This window comes from Prionailurus viverrinus, chromosome D1 (assembly GCF_022837055.1).
Source record: "Prionailurus viverrinus isolate Anna chromosome D1, UM_Priviv_1.0, whole genome shotgun sequence".
In the NCBI taxonomy this organism is placed as follows: Eukaryota; Metazoa; Chordata; class Mammalia; order Carnivora; family Felidae; genus Prionailurus; species Prionailurus viverrinus.
Window position 1 is genome coordinate 104,659,342 of NC_062570.1, and position 23,007 is coordinate 104,682,348.

A 23,007-nucleotide genomic window follows, 5' to 3' on the forward strand; every position below is an offset into this window, starting at 1 on the left:
AATCAGTAGGAAAATGAAGACAGCTGAGTGTGGGATGCCGTATAAAATCACGTAAGGCCGCACGACTTCCTGTTTCCTGAGAAGTCCTGGCTGGGGGTCTGTCCAGATGAAGGTCTCTATGGCTTTAGGAGTCTGGTCGCTCCTTGCTGCCTTGATTTGGCCTTGCACTGAGAGCATCTATGGTAGAGGCCAGTTCTAAAGAACACTTTCTTGGAGGAGTTATGGTCGCTTTCCATGCAGGAACTCTCCTCCTGAAGAGTTCAGATCTTAACAAGCAGCTGGAAGGGAAGTGCTTTCGGGCCGAGGAGACTTGAGTCAATATACTGAGGCCATCTGGAGTGGGGGACTCAGGGAGTAAGGGCCCTCTGGGGTAAGGGGATGCAGGGCATTGGGGCCATCTAGGATAGAGGGGCACATGGCATTGGGGGCACCTGGAGTGGGGAGCACAGGGCGTTGGGGTCATCTGGGGTGAGGAAGCAGGACATTGAGGCCTGGCTGGGATCTATGATGCTCAGGTGCAAGGAAGATTCTACTTACTTCAGCCAATTTGCGTGGCAGCTACATGTGTTCCTCGGGTTTTCCCTCAGATTTCTCCGATGCTAGAGGCATGACCTCATAATGTCAGACTGACTAAGATTAGTATGAGAAAAATAAGTGACAACAGAAGCCTGGACTCCCTGTATGTCCATATCCACTTATCCTGTTGAATCCAACTTTAAATGTCGCAATCTTTTTTCCTCTAGGAAGGGTCCTTCTCATACTCTTATCTAGGTGACAGTAGGATAATATTTCCAACCCATGGAGCGATTTGGAGGTGACAGTCACTAATATAGAACACCTGCTTTCTCCAATGCCACTTTCCCCGCAAACCATCTCCCTGAATTTTCTTGCTTTCTTGATGGTTTATCTGTAAAGAGCCAGAACTTACTGGCTTATGAAGTGTTGGAATCTCTTGCTCATTACATATGAATATTTTTTCACCCTGGGAAGACTTAGGTCCTCCAAAGTGTTTAAGAATATCCTGAATGTATTCCAAGGTCTACTGCTCCCTATTACTGTTTGGGGAAGCTTTCCTCGTCAAGGTTTGAACCTCTAGCCATTCTCTTCATTGTGTGATCCGACTTTCTATTATTACTTTGTAATGGGAATGTAAGGGGAAGGGGAATGGGAAAGCCCCAGTGCTTTAGGAAAGAAGATAATAAGTGGACAGTTAGCCCCTTGACACAGGACTGGCTTGCTCAGAGTCATGGTAGACTTATTTGTGAGAAGTATGAAGTGAGAAGTAATAAATATTGATGGCAGATGGTCATTTTTAAAGTCGTTTGTTTGACTATTTCTTCCAACGACTACCTGTTGTCAATTCCTAAATTGATGCAAGAGTCATCTACTGGGAGGTAATTTAATGAGTTTTTGCTGTGGGAAGATCATCCTCCAGCTCTTAATATTTCTACAGCTACCATAGAGTGGCAGTTTACTCAGCACATCTGTGAAGAGTACAGGGTCAAAGTCAATCAGGTATATGCTTTGTGCTTCACGGCACAGGTAATATAATTTTTAGATGATGTGCAGACTGCCATTATCATATGTGGCGTGTGGTATATTATTGAGATCGGCGTAAATAATGGAAAACACCCATGACAGGTGATCCTAACTGCTTTAGGAAGGAAAATCTTCCTAACAATTTTCCTGACCACAGATCTGCTCACATATGCCTTCCAAAGGCAGCTTTTAAGCAAGGCTTTCTACTTGGAGCCCTTATCAATTTACTCATCACTTTATGTCCTTTCTGTAGGAGACAATAGCCACTTACCACACCTGAGTATTAGTGAGCATACTCCTATTGTTGCTTTACTTTATTTAAAATTTTTTTTCTTTAATGTTTATTTATTTTTTGAGAGAGAGAGACAGAGCATGAATAGGGGAGGGACAGAGAGAGAGAGAGGGAGTCACAGAATCTGAAGCTCCAGGCTCTGAGCTGTCAGCACAGAGCCCGATGCAGGGCTTGAACCCCATGATCTGTGAGATCAGACCTGAGCTGAAGTTGGACACTTAACCGACTGAGCCACCCAGGTGCCCCAATTTTTTTTATTTTTCTTCTGCCTTTAGAGAGATGCTGGTGGGGGACAGGAGGCATTGATCGGACTTCAGCAGTGACTGAACTACTTATTTCTGGAATAAGAGGTCACTACTTTATTTACTTCCAGGTTCTGTTAGGCTCCAAAGCATGTAAGTGTTTAGAACACCTACAGCTCCCAGGAGACCTCGGGAGTATGGGAAATTTGTCTTAAATGTCATCCCAAACCACTGTAGCTTAACTTTCCAGTTACTGGCTAGAATTGCCACCTTGTGTGCACATTCACTTGAACCAGTCCAGCCCAGTCCACTAACTGGACTGAGGCTCTGAGTACACTCCGTCAAACTGCCAGAACTTCTGTTCGTCCTGACTGTGAATCTTCCCATTCTGTGGCCTTCACTGACTCGTGAATAAATTGCATTGCAGTGTTAACCAGTTTTTTCAAAATCTAATAATTGGGTAGCTATAGAATTCAAGCCCTATCCAGCCAGCTGTAAGAAGGTTACCTTCCTATAGGTTGGATAGCCAGTCAGACTTTCACTCTCTCCCGCCCCTTCCCTTTGTTAAACAGTAAGGGGGAGGTTCTGTAATTTCTGCTCATCCGGAAGTTCTGCGTGCAGGTGGTACTATCAACAAGGGCTACAATTCAAACTATGTATATTCAACATTCCCTGGGTTCTGTGCAGCTGTGAATATAAAGATAATTATGAAATGAAATCCAAGTTCAAAGTACTTATCCTAGCTTGGATGACAGGTTGTGTTAGAGTAATTTATATTAGCGTCGAAATAGGAAGATAAAATTTAAACCCGGTTACTTCCACTTTTGCAAAACATGAGGAGGCTGTATCAGATGAGATGTGGGGTCATGTTCTGGGTTATGAGTCGCATGCCTTAAGTGTGGGGCAGGTACTGGCTACCGAAGAATAGTCTCTGTTTGGAAAAAAATCTTTTATAAAAAATGGTTATCTGTCATTTCAATTTTGTATTGTTAGATATATAAGGTTTGTGTTGTGACTTGCTTCTTTCTCATAACTTTTTTCAGATTGATACTTTATAATTATATTTGCCATGTTACCTAGAAGTTGATTATATAAATACATTATAATTTCTTCATTTGGCTGTTGGTCATTTGGCCTGAAGTATTTTGTTCATTTACATTTATTATTGTTGACATATACTTGCAGTTCATTTATTGCAATCATCTTATTGCTTACTTTTTTATTTTATTTTATTTTATTTTATTTTATTTTATTTTATTTTATTTTATTTATTTAGGGAGAGTGAGTGAGAGAGCACATGGGAGGGGCAGAGAGAAAGGGAGACAGAGAATCCCAAGCAGGCTGTGCACTGTCAGTGCAGAGCCCAATGTAGGGCTCAAACTCACAACTGTGAGATCATGACCTGAGTCAAAAGCAAGAGTTAGACACTTAACCGACTGAGCCACCCAGGATCCCCCTATGGCTTAATTTTTGTCCTTTTTGTTTGTTTGTTTGCTTTGATGTTTTGTCTCTTCCCCTAAGGCTTTTTTGCCTTCTTCTAAATTGTTTCAATTTGTTTTTCTCCATTCTCTTTTGTTCTCCAGTTTGGAAGTTTTGTAACCTGTTTCATTAGTTTTTCCCCCTACCACTAATCATGACTCTTTAAAGCCAATAAATCTGTGTTTTCTTTCTGAACATTAGTAGGATCCATGCAGTTCAACTCTGATCAGCGCTCTGAGAAGCTCTGGTTACTGTCCGTCTTTACTTCTTCCACGGGATAAATGAGTCCATTAGAAATAGTGATTATCAACGTTTATTTATTTTTGGGACAGAGAGAGACAGAGCATGAACGGGGGAGGGGCAGAGAGAAAGGGAGACACAGAATCAGAAACAGGCTCCAGACTCTGAGCCATCAGCCCAGAGCCTGACGCGGGGTTCGAACTCCCAGACCGCGAGATCGTGACCTGGCTGAAGTCGGATGCTTAACCGACTGCGCCACCCAGGCGCCTCCAGAAATAGTGATTATCCCTGACTGACTGAAGATTTCAATGTAAAGGATAAGAATAGGTTTTACATGGAAACCTTCACAGAACTGCCATCCCAGGCAGCGGATTTTCTCTCTTCAGAGTCTTTCCTCTGTGGCTCTGTCTTTGGTAGGGACTGTTCCAGATCAGGATTCTACTCTCCCACCCTTTCCCCTTCTCCCTCTCCAAAGAGCATTACTGGGAATACATCTCTCCTATTCGAATGCATTGCAATTTACTTCTGTGCCTTTTGTGTGGTCCCAGATACATCACCCTCGTTAGAATATAATCTCTATTAGAGGAGGCAGGGGACTAGAAGATTATGATTTTCTTATGTGTTGATCTTCTTCCCTGTGAAATAAATGAAGCCTAGTTATTTGAGGATAATATGCAGATATTTTGGAAAAACCGGTAATGTGAAAACCCTTTATATGTTATTCTATAAGCCTTGATTACCTTGGCCGGAGAAAGAAATACCTTTTATTTACCACAAAGGGCAGAGCTGAATATTCTTTGGGCTCTTCCCGGATGTAAATACACATCTGATACTTTCTTATATGATTCTTTCTGTAGTGACAGTAAGTTGTTCAATGGACTGGGTTATGATCTTGGTTAGCCCATGTGGGCACAACAGTGATCTGTATATATTTGCTGATGAATTGCACCTGGGATCAGGTTGCCCTATGACTTGGATTCAGTCCTCTGCATATGATTTGATATACCCTGTACATGACCGTGGGATCAAGACAAAGGTGAGTACAGTATTATTTATAAAAATAACTTCTTAAAAAAAATTTTTTTAACATTTATTTATTTTTGAGAGATAAAGTGCAGGCAGGGGAGGGGCGATGAGAGAGGGAGACACAGAATCTGTAGCAGGCTCCAGGCTCTGAGCTGTCATCACAGAGCCCAATGTGGAGCTCGAACCTATGAACCGTGAGGTCGTGACCTAAGCTGAAGTGGGATGCATAACCAACCGAACTACCCAGGTGCCCCTAAAAATAACTTTGAAGTAGTTTTTTAGATCTTTATACCTGGCTCTAAAATTATTGTCTTTTTTTGTTTGTTTGTTTTAAGGATTACATTTTGCTTCTAGTTATCGTTATTTATGGGCAGATGACAACATGGTCCCTTCCTTATCATTCACTGAACATTGGGCCATTCATGTGCACAGGACCCAAGAGCACAGGTTTCCTGACTGGTTAGGAAACCTATTTTAAATTGTCCTTCAGCTCCTCTTCTATTTCACCAAAGCTTAGCAGACAGTTTTAAGTTTCATTCGATGCTCCAAAGGGGAAGAGTCACAAATCCTGCGAAGGTTTATCCTATTCATTGGATCATTTGAACTGCCCTGAGGCAGTATTTTCACTGAAGAAGTATTTTCACTACAGAGAGAGACAGAGCATGTGTTGGGGGAGGGGCAGAGAGAGGAGACACAGAATCCAAAGCAGGCTCCAGGCACTGAGCCATCAGCACAGAGCCCGACGCAGGGCTCGAACCCACGAGCTGTGAGATCATGACCTGAGCCGCCTGAGCCGAAGTCTGACGCTCAACCGACTGAGCCACCCAGGCGCCCCTAGGCATAAATCTTAAACTAGAATACAAATGTATGTATGCCTCCCCTGTTACGAGAAGTACCTTCTGCTTAAATATTGTGCTCCTCTAGGTTGTTTCAGAGGATACCCTCCTTTTTCAAACAGAGATGTTCTTTAACCCTAGGATTGTGCATTGTGAGAGCCAGAAAATCCCTTTGGAATGTTCTGCCTCTAGGTCAGTCCAATAGACCAGACTCCTTTGGAAAGCATCCATCTTACCTTTACCAAATCAGATGCTTCTGCAAAGCATAGACTTTAGATTTGACTCACCCGTAAGCGTATTTCCAAACAAGCATGAAATTGACATTTATCATAATATGGAGTATTTTTATTTTTTAATGTAATATTTATTTTAGAATCAAAACCTATGCAGTCTAGTGTAACTAGGTTATTTTACGGTAACTGAACTGCAAAGCAGAATCATTAGATACCCAGTCGCCTTAATAAGTGGAAGAGTCAAACCTGATGCTTTTTTTTAACGTCTTCTCCTTTATAATACCCTAATACATCTCATGGCTTAATTCCATGTGAATACAGTGAATGACTAAAAAGAGAAAACTAGTCCTTCATTTTAATACTAACTCATGGAAATGCATGAAAGGAAAGGTTTATCAGCCTAATCATTAGATGCACTTTGCTTGCAGTTTTGTGGAACTGAGATGCTGAATCCCAAAGGGGCCCCACATAAACTTTGAGACCAAGTGGAATGGTGAATACTGAAACACGTTACCATGTCATTGTAATATTCACGTTGAGTTTTACGAGTTACAAATCTTGGAAAAGATTTCATCCTTGTTTGATATATGGAAATAGTTGACATAAAAAAAGAAGGTAGAGCTCAGAGCAAGTGTATAGTATCTTATAACATTATCAGAATCCTTTTTGTGGGGGGGAATTTTTTTTTTAATTTTTTAATGTTTCATTTTTTGTTTGTTTTTGAGAGACAGACAGAGTGCAAGTTGGGGAGGGGCAGAGATAGAGGGAGACACAGAATCCGAAGCAAGATCCAGGCTCTGAGTTGTCAGCACAGAGTCCGATGCAGGGCTCAAACCCACGAACAATGAGATCATGACCTGAGCTGAAGTCTGGTGCTTAACCGACTGCTACCCAGGTGCCCGATAATTGGTATTTTTTATTGTGGTAAAATATACATAAGATAAAATTTGTACCCATTTTTTTTAATTTTATTTTTTAAAATTTACATCCAAATTAGCATAGAAAATTTATAACCATTTTTAAGTGTACATTACATACATTCTTATTGTTAAATACTTTGATCTTCTTTTAACTTATTTTCATAAGGCAAATCGAAGGCTGAGGAATTTAGCAATACTCTGGGGAGTAGCTGACACTAACACTGGATTCTGTAGACACACACACACACACACACACACACACACACACACACATTTTCATTCCTATATATTAGCTGATGCTTCCAGTAATATAAAACACTCTGAAATAATGCCCTGGAGCTATTGCCTCTCCGTGGGCCACCAGATTAATTATGATGACTACAGCATTTCTACTTCGATAGTAATTTTGATGTTGTTTGCAGCTTATCTTCCTTAGAAAAAAAATGAAAACAAGGCCAACAGATATATGATTAGGTTACTGGTGCATAAATGTTACTGCTGCACACGCATGCGCACACACACACACACATATCCTTTACTACCACTGCATGGGGTCAGATTAAGCTTTTGACAGCTTTTACTTACTGTTCTTAGGAATCCACTTGTCTAAATCCATTCCACTGGGCACTTTGGTACTTTACTGAAGCAAGCATTACAAATCATCAGTTATGCAGAAGGCCTGTGCCACACCCCTAAATCATTATACTGAAAATGGCCACTGTGTTCAACAGTGGTAAAAAAATAACTTTGTCCCCACCTGTAGACTCAGAATGACCTGGTACCAAGTATGCCAATAATATCTGCTTCTGTTTTTTTGTTTTGTTTTGTTTTTTAGGAAATCAGTATGGCTCACACCAGTTTCTGCAGATAATGAAATAAAATTGGACCCCAGTCCCTTTATTGCTGACTTTGAGACAACACCTGAAGAGCTAGGATTACTAAGTTCAAGTCAGACGGGTTCCCTCCTTAAGGAGAAATGGAGACTTGGAGTTGGCATCATGAATTTTGTTCGAAAAACTGTTTTTTTGTATTAAAAAAAAGTTAGTATAAATCTTTTCTTAGATATCTTACCCCTAAACATCCCTAATTCAGTAAAGGTCCTGATTCAGTGAAAGTATATTTTTCATTTTTTATTCATTAGGGGTATAGCTGATTAATTTAATGTTAATAGGTAATTTATACTAGCCATTTGAATTTTATTTTTTAGGGCCACCTGGGTGGCTCAATCGTCTAAGCATATGACTCTTGTTTTCGGCTCAGGTCATTATCTCACAGTCATGAGGCTGAGCCCTGTATTGGGCTCCTCATTGGGTGTGTAGCCTGCTTAAGATTCTCTCTGCCCCTCCCTCTGTCCCACCCCATGCATGCTCCCTTGCTTGCTCTCTCTCTGTGTCTCTGTCTCACAAAAATTTTATTTTCTATTCTATATGGTAGAACAATATGTCTTCAATGACAATAATTTGATCCAATTAATATGAACCTTCAAGAAATATGTTCTAAATATATATATATTTTTTAGTAGGGGCGCCTGGGTAGCTCCATTGGTTAAGAATCTGACTTCAGCTCAGGTCATGATCTCCCAGTCTGTGAGTTCCAGTCCTACAAGATGCTCTCTGCTATTGATGGAGTGGAGCCTGCTTCGGATCCTCTGTCCCCCTCTCTCTGACCTTCCCCCACTGGCGTGTGCATGCTCTCTCAAAATTTTTTAATATTTTCTTTTAGTAAAAATAAAGAATAGAGATAGGTATCTAAATGTGCCAGAGAGTAAATTTGTGCAGAGTCTAAAATTTAACATATTCTCAGGAAAGACAAAGTCCTTTTGTGTGAAGATACTTTAACTTGTGTGGGCTTTCCTAATTAGTAAAATCAGTTCCTAAAAATAATTCCTAATTAGTAAAGTCAATTCCTAAAAGTATTCTATGTATATCATATTTGAGTAATTATTGCAGAAGGAAATTAGATTCATATTCTAGGATTTCAACAACCACTTTCTTAACTGAAATTTGATGTCACATTTTCTGTTCTCTCCCTGATGTGACTTTTCCACACTTGAAATAATCAACTGATTGAGGTGGTGAAAGGTTGGATCATCCTATCACAGTATCATCCTCTTATAACCATTTGTCAACAGCTACCTGTGACCCCTTCTTTCCCCCAAGGAGGCAATTTTACCATGCAACGCACAAAAAAAGTCTCTTCTGACTTTTGGGATATTTCTTATATCGTTTATGAGGATGGAGCTGTGCCATTCAATTGCTTATTAAATGTGTATTTGAATGTTACGTGAGTCTGGAATCTGATTTTGCCAAGGTATTTTTCACTAAGATATTTCAATTAAAAAAAAATTGAAGTGCTGCTATTATATCATTTACAATAAAATGTTGCTTATGGTTACTTGTCCAAGAATTTAAAGATTGTCACAGTGGGCATCTACCTTTGACAGTTCATATGAAACTTAAAGGTAACACTTCGGTGAGGCTTAACACGTGTCAGACAATGTTACTAGCACGTACTAACAGCACACTTAATCCTAATAACCCCAAAGTTATGTATGACGATTGTACCAATTTTACAGATGAGAAAAGAAACATAGGTTAAATCATTTGCCAGCTTCTCTTAAAATTGGTGATCTTTTCCTAGTCTTAGAGGCAAAGATTTCAGCTTCTCACAATTGTGTATTGTGTTCATTATGGGCTTGTCTGATACAGGCTTTACTATGTGAAGGGGAAATCCTTCTGTACCTAATCAGTTGACAGTTTTAATCATGAAAAGATGTTAAATTTTGTCAAACATCACCACTTCTATTCATAATATTGGAAATCCTAGCCAGAAAAGTTAGGCAAGAAAAAAAAAAAAAAAGGCATCCGAATTGGAAAGGAAGAAGTCAAATTATTTGTTTGCAGATGACCTAATCTAATATATATAAAACCAAAAAAGACTCCACCGGAAAACTGCTAGAGTAAAAAGCAAATTCAGTAGAATTGCAGGATAAAAAAAAATCAACATGCAGAAACCAGTTGCATTTCTACACATAAACAAGGAACTGTATGAAAAAAAAATCTAAAAAATCCCATTTATAATATAAAAATTAACAAAACACGTATGAATACATTTAACCAAGGAGGTAAAAGATCTGCACACTGAAAAGTATAAAACCTTGATGAAAAGAATTGGAGAAAACACCAAATAATATCCTGAGTCAATGAGCTAGAAGAATTCTGTCAAGGTATCCGAACTCCCAAAAATGATCTACAGATTCAACGTAATCCCTATCAAAATTCCAATGACATTTTTCACAGAAGTTAAAAAAAATCCTAAAATTCATATGGAACTAAAAAGACTGAATAGTTTAAGAAATCTTAAGAGCAAAGCTGGAGGCATCACACTTCCTGATTTTGAATTACATTACAAAGCTATAATAATCAAAACAGTATGGTACTGGCATAAAAACAGATATATAGAACAATGGAATGGTATAGAGAGACCAGATATAAACCCTCACCTATATAATCAACTAATCTTCAATGAAGATGCTTATTAGAAGGTGGAGGAGGGTCAGTAAAGTATCCTCCAGCCTGTGAGAGCACTTCAAGACCAAAAAATGAAGGAAGCCAGTCTATGCTATTTACATAGAGTTTTAGTCAGGGTTACTTACCGACAGGGAGGATGGGGGCAGGCAGGTGGTTATCCAGATAGTACACAGCTATTCTCCACCCCCGTTCTCTGCTGCTATTCTCTGCCCAGGCCAGACCCAGCTTTTATGGAAAGAGGGACAAAGTGGTGAGGTGACAGAATAGTTACCTAAAGTGAGACTTTCTGTATACGAGTCCTCTCTACTAGTTACCTAAAGTGGAGCCTTCTGGATGTCACTTTAGGGACCATCAAAACAAGCCTTCTTGCATTCCAGTCTAGGCACACATTAACCTTCTCTCCATGTGGAACACATAGCTCCAGTGAAGGTCATTGCTCAGGCATGAACAAGATGGAAGAACAAAGATGGAGTCAATGATGGCGGCACTCCTACATTGCCAAAAATACACGATGGGGAGAGTATAGTCCCTTCAATAAATGGCTTTGGGAAAACTAGATTTGCACACACACACACACACACACACAATGAAATTGGATTCTTATCTTACAGCCAAAAACTAACACAAAATGGATTAAAGACATTAAAAACTTGAGGCTGTAAAACTCCTAGAAGAAAACATAGGAGGAAAACTTCATGACATTGGTCTTGGCAATGAATTGGATACAACACCAAGTACACAGGCAACAAAAGCAAGAACAAGTAGATTACCTCAAACTAAAAAGTTTCTGCACAGCAAAAGAAACAAAATAAAAGGCAACCTATGGAATGGGAGAAAATATTTGCAAAGCATACATCTAACAAGGGATTACTAACCAAAATATATAAGGAACTCCTACAACTCAATAGCAAGAAAACAACCAGATTAAAAATTGGGCAAAGGACCTGAACAGACATTTCTCAAAATAAGACATACAAAGGGCTAACAGGTATGTGGGAAGGTGCTCAACATCACTGATCATAAGGGAAATGCAACTCCAGACCCTGAGATATCACCTCACATCTGTTAGGCTATTATCAAAAAATCAAAAAATAACAAGTGTTAGCTAGAGTGTGGAGAAAAAGAAACCCTTATGCACTGCTGCTGGAAGTGTTACATTGGTACAGCTGCTATGGAAAACAATATGGAGCTTCCTCAAAAAAATTAGAAATGGGTCTCCCACGTGATCCTGCACTCCCATGTCTGGGCATATATCCAAAGGAAGTGAAATCAGCATCTCAAAGACATATCTGCACCCCCATGTCCACTGCAGCACTATTCACAACAGCCAAGATATGTAAACAAGCTAAACATCCATCGAGGGATAACTGGATAAAAATGTGTGTGTTATACATGACATATTATGCATATATTATGAATATAGATATTAGCCATGAGAAGAAGGAAATCTTGCCATTTGTGACAACATGGATGAACCTGAAGGGCATTATGGTGAGAATATCAGACAAAGAAAGACAAGTATTGCATGATTTCACTCACATGTGAAATCTAAAATAATGTAACTCATAGAAACAGAGAAACAGTGGGGAAGAAGTGGGAAGATGTTGGTCAAAGGATATGAATTTTCAGTTGTAAGATGAGTAAGTTCTGGAAACAATATACAGCGTGGTGACCATAGTAAATATGTATGGTGTACTTGAAATCATCTAAGAGAGTAGATATTAAGAATTCTCATCACAGGGGTGCCTGAATGGGTTAGTCAGTTAAGCGTTCAACTCTTGCTTTTGGCCCAGGTCATGATCTCACGGTTCGTGCGTTTGAGCCCCACGTTGGGCTCTGTGCTGACAGTGGGGGGTCTGCTTGGGATTCTCTCTCTCCCTCTCTTTCTCTCTCTGCCCCTCCCCTTCTTGCTCTCTCTCTCAAAATAAATAAATTAAAAAAAGTATTCTCACAAAAAAGGTAACTATGTGTGTTGATGGATTTAATATAAAAATTAGCCTGATTGTCAAGCTATTTCATAATATATATGTATTTCAAAACATCACATTGGATACTTTAAATATACACATCTTTTTATTGGCTAATTATGCCTCAAAAAGGCTGGAAAAAATAAAATATAAAACTAGAAAAATTAAAAAAAACAATAAAAAAAGTAGGTGATCTGGATCTCGGTCTTTCTGCCATTAGCCACTACCCCGTGCTGCCTCAAATAGTTTTATTTTATTTTATTATTTATTTAATATAATTTATTGTCACATTAGCTTACATACAACACCCAGTGCTCATACCAACAAGTGCCCGCCTCAATGCCCACTCAAATCATTTTAAATTGCTGACCTTTAGTTCTCTAGAAAACTACTAAAGTGGTTACACAGCCCTCAGTAAAACTAAAAGAGTTCATACCTATGAACAGAGAGAGCCCTTTCCTCATCTGGAAATAAGAATATTTTATACTAACAGATTTGGGAGGATATAGAGGATGAATAATTGCTTGGGGTAAAAGAAATTATTTGGTGTGAGGCAACAAGTTTTTAAAGTATTTTTGTGCTACAAGATGAAGGTGATGATGTGGCTGGATTTTAGAACGGCCTCCAGTCCTGCCACTTGATTCCCCAGGCAGTGTCAGAAAGGGGAAGGCATCTTTCTTCAATTCACACAAACATTTAACGATGAGGCCAGAACAAATTCAGTTCCAATCTTCCCTTCACAAACTCTCCCATCATCTTTAATGATCATGAATTTAATGGCTTGTATTGTATTGTATTGTATTGTATTGTATTGTATTTTTAAGTTTATTTATTTTGAGAGAGAGAGAGCAAGTGGGGTCAGGACAGAGGAGAGAGAATCCCAAGCAGGCTCTGTGCTGTCAGTACAAAGCCCAATGTGGGGCTCAAACTCACGAACTATGAGATCATGACCTAAGCCGAAATCAAAAGTCAGATGCTTAACCTACTGAGCCACCCAGGCACCTCTGGTTGTTTCTATTTTATATGTAGTATCTGTATTATTTAAAAACTTTTGAAAGTAATTTTGACATATAAACCCATCCATTTCATGTGGTTCTATTAGAACTCATTTCAGATTCTCTCTCTTCCTTCCAAATAAAACAGGGAACATTAGATATTTAAGAGTAAAACAAGTCAGATATAAATCAAATCATATATGAATCAAATCATATATAAATCCACTACCCTTAAGGCCTTGTTAACATTTAATTATATACATCCTAGCTTCACTTCTACAAAAAGTAAATAAAATATCCATTAATTGTGAGAATTATACTGTGCTTTGTGCACTGTCTTTAATAATTTTATTATTCAGTCATTTACCAAAATAAGAAACAGATACCCATGTCCACAGAAATATATTATCATGGGGAATCTGTCTGGGCTACCAGTAGGAACATGTACTGTTTGTTGTTGTTGTTGTTGTTTGTTTTGTTTTGTGTTTATCTTAGTAAAGTGATAAGTCACTGCAGGCATTGTAACCAGGGAAGTGATGTAATCTGATTTATATTTGAAAATCAGGGGTACCTCAGTGGCTGAGTTGGTTGAGCAACCGACTTGTTTCGGGTCATGATTTCATGGTTCATGAGCTCGAGCCCCACATTGGGCTCTCTGCCGTCACTACAAAGCTCGCTTCAGATCCGGTCCCCCTCTTTCTGCCCCTCCCCCACTTGCCCTCTCTCAAAACAAATTATTAAAAATCAATCTTATTACCCTATGAACAATGGATAAGAGCAGTAGCTTAGAGGCATTGTAAGAATTTTATAAGTAATTAAGGCAAGTGATGATGTTATCATGCCTTTGTGGCAGTAGAAATGGAAAATATATGGACTAATTTTCTATGTGTTTTGGAAATAGAAAAAAGAATTTCCAAATGGATTTAAAGTAGGTTTGGAAATAAATCATAATGAAGCATGACAACTAGATGTCTTGCTCAGGCAATTGTACAGATAGTAATAATATATACTAATATTGGGGAGACTGAAGATCGGAAGGACATTTTTCCCATTTGCTGAGATGTCAAGGTAACCATTAACTGGATTAGTTGAAGACCACCTTGAATGCCATTTGAGAAAATAAAGCAACGGGTAGAATATGATTGTGGGATCTCTTTTCTTAACCGAATTCCATCAAATGCCATTTAATTTTCTTCTTTCATTGTGCGCAAAATATATAAGAGCTTATTAAATCAAGTCTGTATTTCTAGAATTAATTTAAAAATATATGAACAAGTCCTTTGTTCCACCCTGCCCCCGCCACTGCTTTATGGATTTTTGTTGTTGTTGTTTGCTTATGTAATCTTGTGTGCTTCTTTTTTTTAAAGTTATTTAAGGAAAATCATCAACCCCAGACTATTCTTGAATAATAGTTGAGAGTAATTTGACTGTTGTTGAACAGTTCGAATCTAGGAGTCAGTGAATTCAGATTTAAGGTCTTACACTGCCAGTTGTACAAAACAGTATAAGCTTGTTTCTCCGCCGCACCAGATAGTATTGATTAGGTTCTGTTACAAGAATCTGACCTCAAATGTCAGTGGCTGAAATGAGCAAAAGTTTATTTCTCACTCAGGTGAACTCCACTGTGAGTCTTAAGACCCTCCCCCACCCAGGCATCAGGAGCCCAACATCAGGAGCCCAACATTTCAGTCTGTATCTATTTTATGACCTCACCCTATGTACAGATGCTTTCACCATCATTCAGGCAGGCGAATGTGTATAAAATCTACTGTTGGTTTCTCAATTTGGGCAATATATCACAAGAGCTGGTGGGTTGAAAAGTCGAACATGCAAAGATTGCACAGTCTCAAAATAATTCTTTTGGTTAAGGTGTCCCTTAAATAATTGCCAGTCCTTTTTGGAAATCAAAAAATGGAAATAAAATCACAAGAATGTCTCTGTTGTTAAACGTTCCTCTTGTAAATTTGTAGCAGGTAGCCTGCCCTGAGTCTCCATAGCAATGTAAGGTTTTGTGTATATGTTCATTCTCTGCTTCAGAACATTTACAAAGCCAATATAATAATAGGTACTTTGTTTTTCAGTTCGGCCCGAGGCAAAGCTGGACTTAGCATAATTACAACTTATCAAAGAGTTAGTATTGATTACCTCATATGCTTAAAAGCTGCCGATTTCCCTTTTGCAAATGTATTCCTGCTTTCCTTGGGAAGTGCCAAGGGACAGGTGAGAGTAAGGCTTCTTTTTCTTGAGAAGTAGGTTTTAGTGACATGATTGAGTTCCAGATCAATTGTTGATAAAAAGAAAAAAGTTCAACATGCCAAGAATTAGTAGATGTGTAGCTGTTTTAGCTTGATTACAGTAGTGTTTACGCTTCTATGAATGTTAGCTAAATGTAGAAGACTATACACCTGAAAAAGGAGGAAATTTACTGTATTACAGTTCAATGAACCTGACATAGAAAATATGCTAGCCTGACTACAAGGCACAATACCTCCATCCCATATGAACCCAACTGCATGGAGGTACATTTAATGTATATCAGTTAGAATTTTGACTGGAATTTATTGTTTTATTAGAAAATGAAAATTGTTCAGGGTGCCTGGGTGGCTGAGTTGGTTAAGTGTCTGACTCTTGGTTTTGGCTCTGGTCATGATCTCACAGCTAGTGAGTTCGAGCCCCACCTCGGACTCTGTGCTGACACTGTGGAGCCTGCTTGGGATTTTCTCTCTCTCTCTCTCTCTCTCTCTCTCTTTCTCTCTCTCTGACCCTCCCCTTCTCTCTCTCTCTCTCTCTCTCTCTCTCTCAAAATAAACAAATAAACTAAAAAAAAAAGAATTAAAATTGTTCTGTGAAATACACACTCTTAAAAGAAAAAGTATTGAGAAGGCCAATAGGGATTTTAGTGGAAAGATGGAAAGGAGATGGAAACACGAAGTGGGGGGAGAGCAGTACAGATCTAAAGACATTTGGACTGAGGCACCCAACATCTTACACTTGAGTAGTTCAATCACAGCCCATCTAGGGATGGACCCAGGTAAGCTCTTGATCACAGCTTGCAGGGAGTTCCCCAAATAGCCCATTAAAAGGCCCCCAAACTACCCAGTAAAAATCTGCAGGCTGACTCTGAGGAGGCAAGAGTAACTTGATGGCTTACTCAGAGAATGACTTACCAAGAAGCCACTGGAAGATGCTCAGAAGGTCTACTTGGCCAATAAGTTGGGGCAGATCCATCAGGGTGGGATCCCTGTAGATATGCTTCACTTGGGGCTTGCTGCCAACTCTTTTGCTCTTTCCTGAGGAGCCCCATAGCCACTTATAAACCAGAAGTCTAATACCATGGTGGGCTGAGAGGCAGAGTGGTAGCATAGAGCCTACAACATGTCTGGCAATAGGAATAATCCAAGAGAATCGAGTGGAATCTGTGCCCTAAGTAAGGTGTAGGATATTTAGCAGATCAGAATACAGGATGCCTAGTTAAACTTGGATTTCTGGTAACATTATTATTGTTATAATTATATTCCATGCAATACTTGAGACTTTATTTAAATAATCAAATATCATATGGAACATATTTATATATATTTTTAAATTGTTGTTTTCCTGAAATTAAAATTTAACTGGGACTTTTGAATTTTATCTGGAAACTCTGTTCCCAAGGAATCCAGCCAGAGCAAAGCAGTGTTCTAGCAGTGTGAGTGAATGATCACTACTCTGTTGGTTCTTATTTCTCTATTAGCTTTGGACTTTATTTCCTATGAGTTGTCAACAGAATAATCTGACTAGAACAGCATAGGGTCTATTTCCTTCAGAAACAGCTTTTGACCCTAAAATACCTTTTCAGTCTTCTCCAAAGAAGAAAAGCAGTAGACACTAAGGAATTCTAATGTTTATACACAACACAGAACCCTCCGACTTGCACTGATCACTCTTTATTTATGGGGAGGACTTTTAAATATCAGTACTTTTCATAGTTCAGGATCACTCTTTATTTATGGGGAGACCTTTTGAATATCAATATTTTTCATAGTTCAGGATCACTCTTTATTTATGGGGAGACCTTTTAAAATATCACTATTTTTCATTCTATTTCATTCAATATGATCTTTTGATTTGGGGCTACTACGTTGGAAGAGTAGAAGAAATACAGGCTCTATAATCAAAATGATTGTGTTTTCATGTGACCCCTTTGCTAGCACTACATCTTGCCAAATTCATATCCTGATTAGAAATAGAAGTGGGTGCCTATGCATCTTCCAATTAGTCCTGAATATTGATTGAACATGTGTCTGCTGATGTAATAGGCTGGACCAAAGGCCTGTAGTCACTCACTTATGGGCCCTACCCAGGCCAGAAGCTCCTTCTTCTGCTACTTTTTTCCCACATTAGAGGTTCATGTCTAAGACCCAGGATCTTGTTCCAGACAAGGCCAGCAGCTGGTATGCCTTCCTGCATCTCAGTGTCCCCACTGCCCATGAAGACAGGGCTGGTTTCCAATGGGCGTGGTTTCTATGCAGAGACTGCTATGGACTTGGCTTTGTGCAGTAGACCTTCCTGCCCTTTCTCTTGTTCCTGGGATAAAGTCCCCACATGAAGTGCTTCATCTTCCACCCATAGCATTCTTCAGACAAGACTATCCCTTCTGTTGCAGGACTAGGGGTTCTTGCTCACAAGGTTTTATGCAAAGCCCCTGGTCTGGGCAGGGATTCACTGTGGCTTATATGAGGCTCCTAAACATGGATCTTCTCCTCAATGTCCCCCTCACTGGTGTCTCCTAGGGTCCCCTCTCTCATCAACTGGCATGGAAATTAGACCTTTACTCTTCCTTGGGGCCTGAAAGATAGAGATCTGGGCTCCTTCTGACTAGGCTGCTCCCTCCAGCTTCCACATGGGCATCTGACACTTGAGAAGCAGCTATGCTCCCACCAGGCACCTGCCAGTGCTAATTCAGTGAGACCACTTTGATCCTTCAGTCAGCAGCATGCGGATCTTTAAGACTGTCCTGGACATTGATTACACAAAATTATTTTTTTTTCTTAATTTGGAAACTTTTTAAAAAATGTATTTATTTAAGTTCAAGTTATTTAATATACAGTGTAGTGTTGGTTTCAGGAGTAGAACCTGGTGATTCGTCACTTACACTTAACACCCAGTGCTCATCACAGGTGCCCTCCTTAATGTCCATCACCCATCTAGCCCATCCCTCTACCCACCTAACTTTCAGCAACCCTCAGTTTGTTCTCTGTATTTAAGATTTTCTTATGGTTTGCCTCCCTCTCTGTTTTTATCTTATTTTTCCTTCCCTTCCCCTATGTTCATCCGTTGTTTCTTAAATTCCACATGAGTGAAATCATATGATATTTGTCTTTCTCTGCCTGACTTATTTTGCTTAGCATAATACACTCTAGTTCCATCCACGTTGTTGCAAATGGCAAGATTTCATTCTCTTTGATTGCTGACTAGTATTTGAATATGTATATATATATGTATACATATATATATATGATATATATATAAATGTGATATATATATCACATTTGACATATGATAAATGTGATATATATCATATGTATACATATATATGATATATATATGATATATATATATATGATATATATATCACATTTTCTTTATCCATTCATTAGTTGATGGACATCTGGGTTCTTCCCATAATTTGGCTATTGTTGATAGCACTGCTATAAACATTGGGGAGCATGTGCCCCTTCAAATCAGCATTTTTGTATTCTTTGGACAAATACCTAGTAATCTAATTGCTGGGTCATAGGGTAGTTCTATTTTTAACTTTTTTGAGGAACCTCCATACTGTTTTCCAGAGTGGCTGCACCAGTTTGCATTCCCACCAACAGTGCAAAAGGGTTCCCCTTTCTCCACTTCCTCACCAACATCTGTTGTTTCCTGATATGTTCATTTTAGCCATTCTGACAGGTGTGAGGTGGTATTTCATTGTGGTTTTGAGTTGTATTTCCCTGAAGATGAGCATCTTTTCATGTGTCTGTTAGCCATCTGGATGTCTTCTTTAGAAAGGTGTCTATTTGTCTCTTCTGCCCATTTCTTCACTGTATTATTTGTTTTAGGGGTGTTGAGTTGATCAAACATCATTCTTGGTGGTGAGGGGGCCATTACTCAGTCACCAGACCCCCTAGACAAGTCAGACCCCTAGCTACCTTTTGGGAACCACCCCACTCATTGACTCTGAGGATATTCCCCAGTTGTGGCTTGGGATCTGAGGATTGCTCAGCTTTGAGTATCTCCTAAACCCTTTGGCCCTTGAACAAGTTCTTAAACCTGTCTCCAGTGCTCTTTTACTACAGTGAGAACAACTGAGAATAGAGACAGTCCTTCTTTGGTGAGCGAGGCTCACCCAAATGATTCCACGAGGTAGTTGGAAGTTGAGGAGGAACACTATACTAATGTTTTCTATGTAGGCTATTTCTCTTTTTGCCAACAAATATCATGATAACTCTTCCTGGTTTCCTGAGCAACTCTAAAAATGCAATGCCTTCCTCCAAAGTCTAAGACTAGATCTGTACAAGTGTATTTCCCCGCCTTGTCTAAAAAAATAGCATGAGGCTAAAACAGGAAAGAATAAGGCTTGTTTCTGATCATTGGTTTCATTTTATTTGATGGCTCACTATTTCCAGACCCTAGTAACATCAATATTTGTCTACCACAACCTTTTATTGTCTTATGATTATACTAAGTAACGTCACACCTGGCAGGGCATGGTTTCCAAGCAGGGACTTAGAAACTTGCAAAGCTATAAACTAGTAAGCAATGAGCCAGACACATTGAACATATTTCAAAGTCAGAGATTTTAGATGGTTAACTAATTTTTTTTTCTTAACAAGAATACATATGCTTACTAAGATATATAAAGGTACTGCCCCAAGAAGAGCATGATTTTAGTAGGTATGTGCACACATTAGCATGCACTTGGGTGTAGGGATAAAAGCAAGGATGCAAACAGTACTTAGTAACTGGATTAAGACAAACAAGGCTTGAGAAATGTATCACTTTTCAAGGTCTTAATGGGTCCCATGTGGATGAACAGCTGGAATATTGACTTCATTCAAATCAAGATTCATTTTTTTTTTCCTTTTGGAAATTAACAACTTGAATTTTGAGCTTGATTATTCATTATGTTATTGCAGCACCAAAAGCTAGTCAGCATCCTTGAAAACATTTTCTCTTGAAATTAGGGACTATTGCACACCAGCAGAAGTCATCTGTGCAAATTGTGAAAGCAGTTTCCCATAATCTCTCTCTCTCTCTCTCTAAGGAACTGAAGAGCCTTCCCATTTTTATTCATTTATTTCCAATGCATGTAAAGATCTTGGTTGCTAAGACCTCTGCATGCATTCTGTCATTTAATCTTTATACGTGCTGTTCTCTAAGGTGGGTACTATGGTCTTACATTTACAAACGAGACAACTGAAGTCTTAGAGTTTAATTAACTTCCTTTCAGAGCTCTTTTTTTTTTCTACAGTTCTTAATTTAAAACGAGTATGTTAAAAGGAACTACTCCTTTCCTCACTTACTCATATTTCTTCCTCTCCTTCCCTGAGAGCACTTTCTTGTCTTTTCCCTTCTTATTCTTCCTCTTCCTTCTCCTCCTCCTCTCCCTCCTCCTTCTCCTTTTCTTCATCCCTCACTTCCTCCCCCTCCCTACATCCCCTGTCTCCCCCCCCCCCCCCCCCCCCGCCTTCTCCTCCTCCTGCTGTTTCATCAGTATTCCATTTGCAATGGCTCTGGCTAAAGTGAAACATGAGGAACATAACTTTTGCTGCCATCCTGTTAGCTATTTCCTTATGTTTAGAGTTTCTCTGTCATCCAAAGCTCCAGAGTCCCTACTCCAGTCTTGGGTACCAGCCCTGAGCTCTTGCACACGATTACATTTCTCTGGATGCCAGGCCTCCACTCACTTCATATTCAGAGTCCAAGTTCACCATGTCCCCTCCCAGAGCACTCCTTCGGTCATGGTACCCGGCCTCTTTTTCTCTTTTCGTGACCAAGTTTCCCCTTCTGCTCCAGTTTCTAGAATGAGGACCTCACCCAGTCATGGGCTGCCGCCTCCAGGCTCTGTCCTGTGACCTTCCTAAAGATTGCATTTTGAATCTCCACATGTGATTTATTGCCCTACTGCCTCTTGGCTCTGATCTTCCCATCATCTATTTAAGGGCACTTTATTTATTTAGGATGATTGTGGAATGTTAAGCCTAAAAATAAAACTGCCAGTCATTTCACCAGCAAAAATGGGTTGGTGCAGGAATAGTAGGGAATTGCAACGTGACAAAAGCAAGCTACAGCAAACCATAGGAAAATCCTCAAAAGGAAAGGGAAGACCACTCTTTTATCGAGAAAGGGGTGGAGCTGGGGAGGGCTGTTAGAAACAAAAAGTCCATTGGGGGAAAAAGGGAATTCTAAGTGTAGGGGCTCCTTGTTGGCTGAGTGTGACTGTCTCTCATTGGCTGGGCTGTTGCCAGGAGAAGGTGGTGAGGTGAGAAACACCTTTCTTCCTTCTGCTGGGTGTTAAAGAAGGCAAAATAGTATGGCTTGAGAAGGGAGGTCTCTTCCTGTGGGCTCTGCCATTCCGGGGAAGCAGTAGGCCATGAGAGCTGCCTGCTTTTGGCTTCCCAACACCATTTTCACAAACGAGGTTTCTTTTTATTCATTTTCCCAATAATGTATCTTCTGAGCTGGGGTACTTTTGAAAGTGAGGAGAAGCTTTATTAATTAATTAATTTGTTTATTAAATTTAAGGAAATGTATATATATATTTTTAATTTTTTTTTCAACGTTTATTTATTTTTGGGACAGAGAGAGACAGAGCATGAACGGGGGAGGAGCAGAGAGAGAGGGAGACACAGAATCGAAAACAGGCTCCAGGCTCTGAGCCATCAGCCCAGAGCCCGAAGCGGGGCTCGAACTCACGGACCGCGAGATCGTGACCTGGCTGAAGTCGGACGCTTAACCGACTGCGCCACCCAGGCGCCCCAAGGAAATGTATATTTATTTTTGAGAGACAGAGACAGAGAATGAGCGGGGGAGGGGGAGAGGGAAAGGGAGAGGGAGACACAATCCAAAGCTGGCTCCAGGCCCCGAGCTGTCAGCACGGAGCCCGACGAGGGGCTCGAACTCACAAACCTCAAGATCATGACCCGAGCTGAAGCCGGACACTTAACTGACAGAGCCACCCAGGTGCCCCTCTTTATTTATTTTCAACTTTATTTATTTTAAGAGAGAGAGAGCAAGTGAGGGAGGGACAGAGAGAAAAAGGGAGAGAGAGAGAGAGAGAAAGAATCCCAAGCAGGCTCAGCATTGTCAGCACAGAGCCCGACGTGAGGCTCAAACGCACAAACCATGAGATCATGACCTGAGCTGACCTCAGATGCTTAACCGACTGAGCCACCCAGGCACCCCAGGAGGCATCATTATTTACAAATCACACTGGGAGTAGCAGGCATGACCCTGACCTCACCCTACCCAGAGCTTGAGGTTTGCACACAGCTTGGCCGGGCACTGGATCCGGTTAGGAAAGCTGGTTAACATTTCTATGCCATAGTTTTCTCTTCTGTGAGATTGGGTTACCCGTTGTACCTCGGCCTGGAGTCATTGTGAGGCTGAAGTGAGTTAATGCGCGCAGGGCATTTAGAGTGACGACTGGTACGCAGCAATCATTCAATGCCATTAAAC

General features: G+C 39.9%; 1 protein-coding gene across 1 annotated transcript; it reads left to right on the forward strand.

The window, feature by feature from the left end:
• Positions 1 to 118: 118 nt before the first annotated feature.
• On the forward strand, positions 119 to 7,841 carry OOSP2 (oocyte secreted protein 2). The gene is made up of 4 exons (XM_047823287.1): positions 119 to 182; positions 4,650 to 4,828; positions 5,743 to 5,846; positions 7,643 to 7,841. Exons 1-4 carry the CDS (start codon positions 119 to 121, stop codon positions 7,839 to 7,841), a joined length of 546 nt encoding a protein of 181 aa, XP_047679243.1.
• The last annotated feature ends 15,166 nt before the right edge of the window (positions 7,842 to 23,007 follow it).

Coding starts and splice junctions, on each gene's coding strand:
- OOSP2 (XM_047823287.1), top strand. CDS start 119: ATGGCTTTAGGAGTCTGGTCGCTCCTTGCTGCCTTGATTTGGCCTTGC. Junction 183..4,649: donor TTGCACTGAGAGCATCTATG/GTAGAGGCCAGT, acceptor TTCTTTCTGTAG/TGACAGTAAGTTGTTCAATG. Junction 4,829..5,742: donor ACCGTGGGATCAAGACAAAG/GTGAGTACAGTA, acceptor GTGCTCCTCTAG/GTTGTTTCAGAGGATACCCT.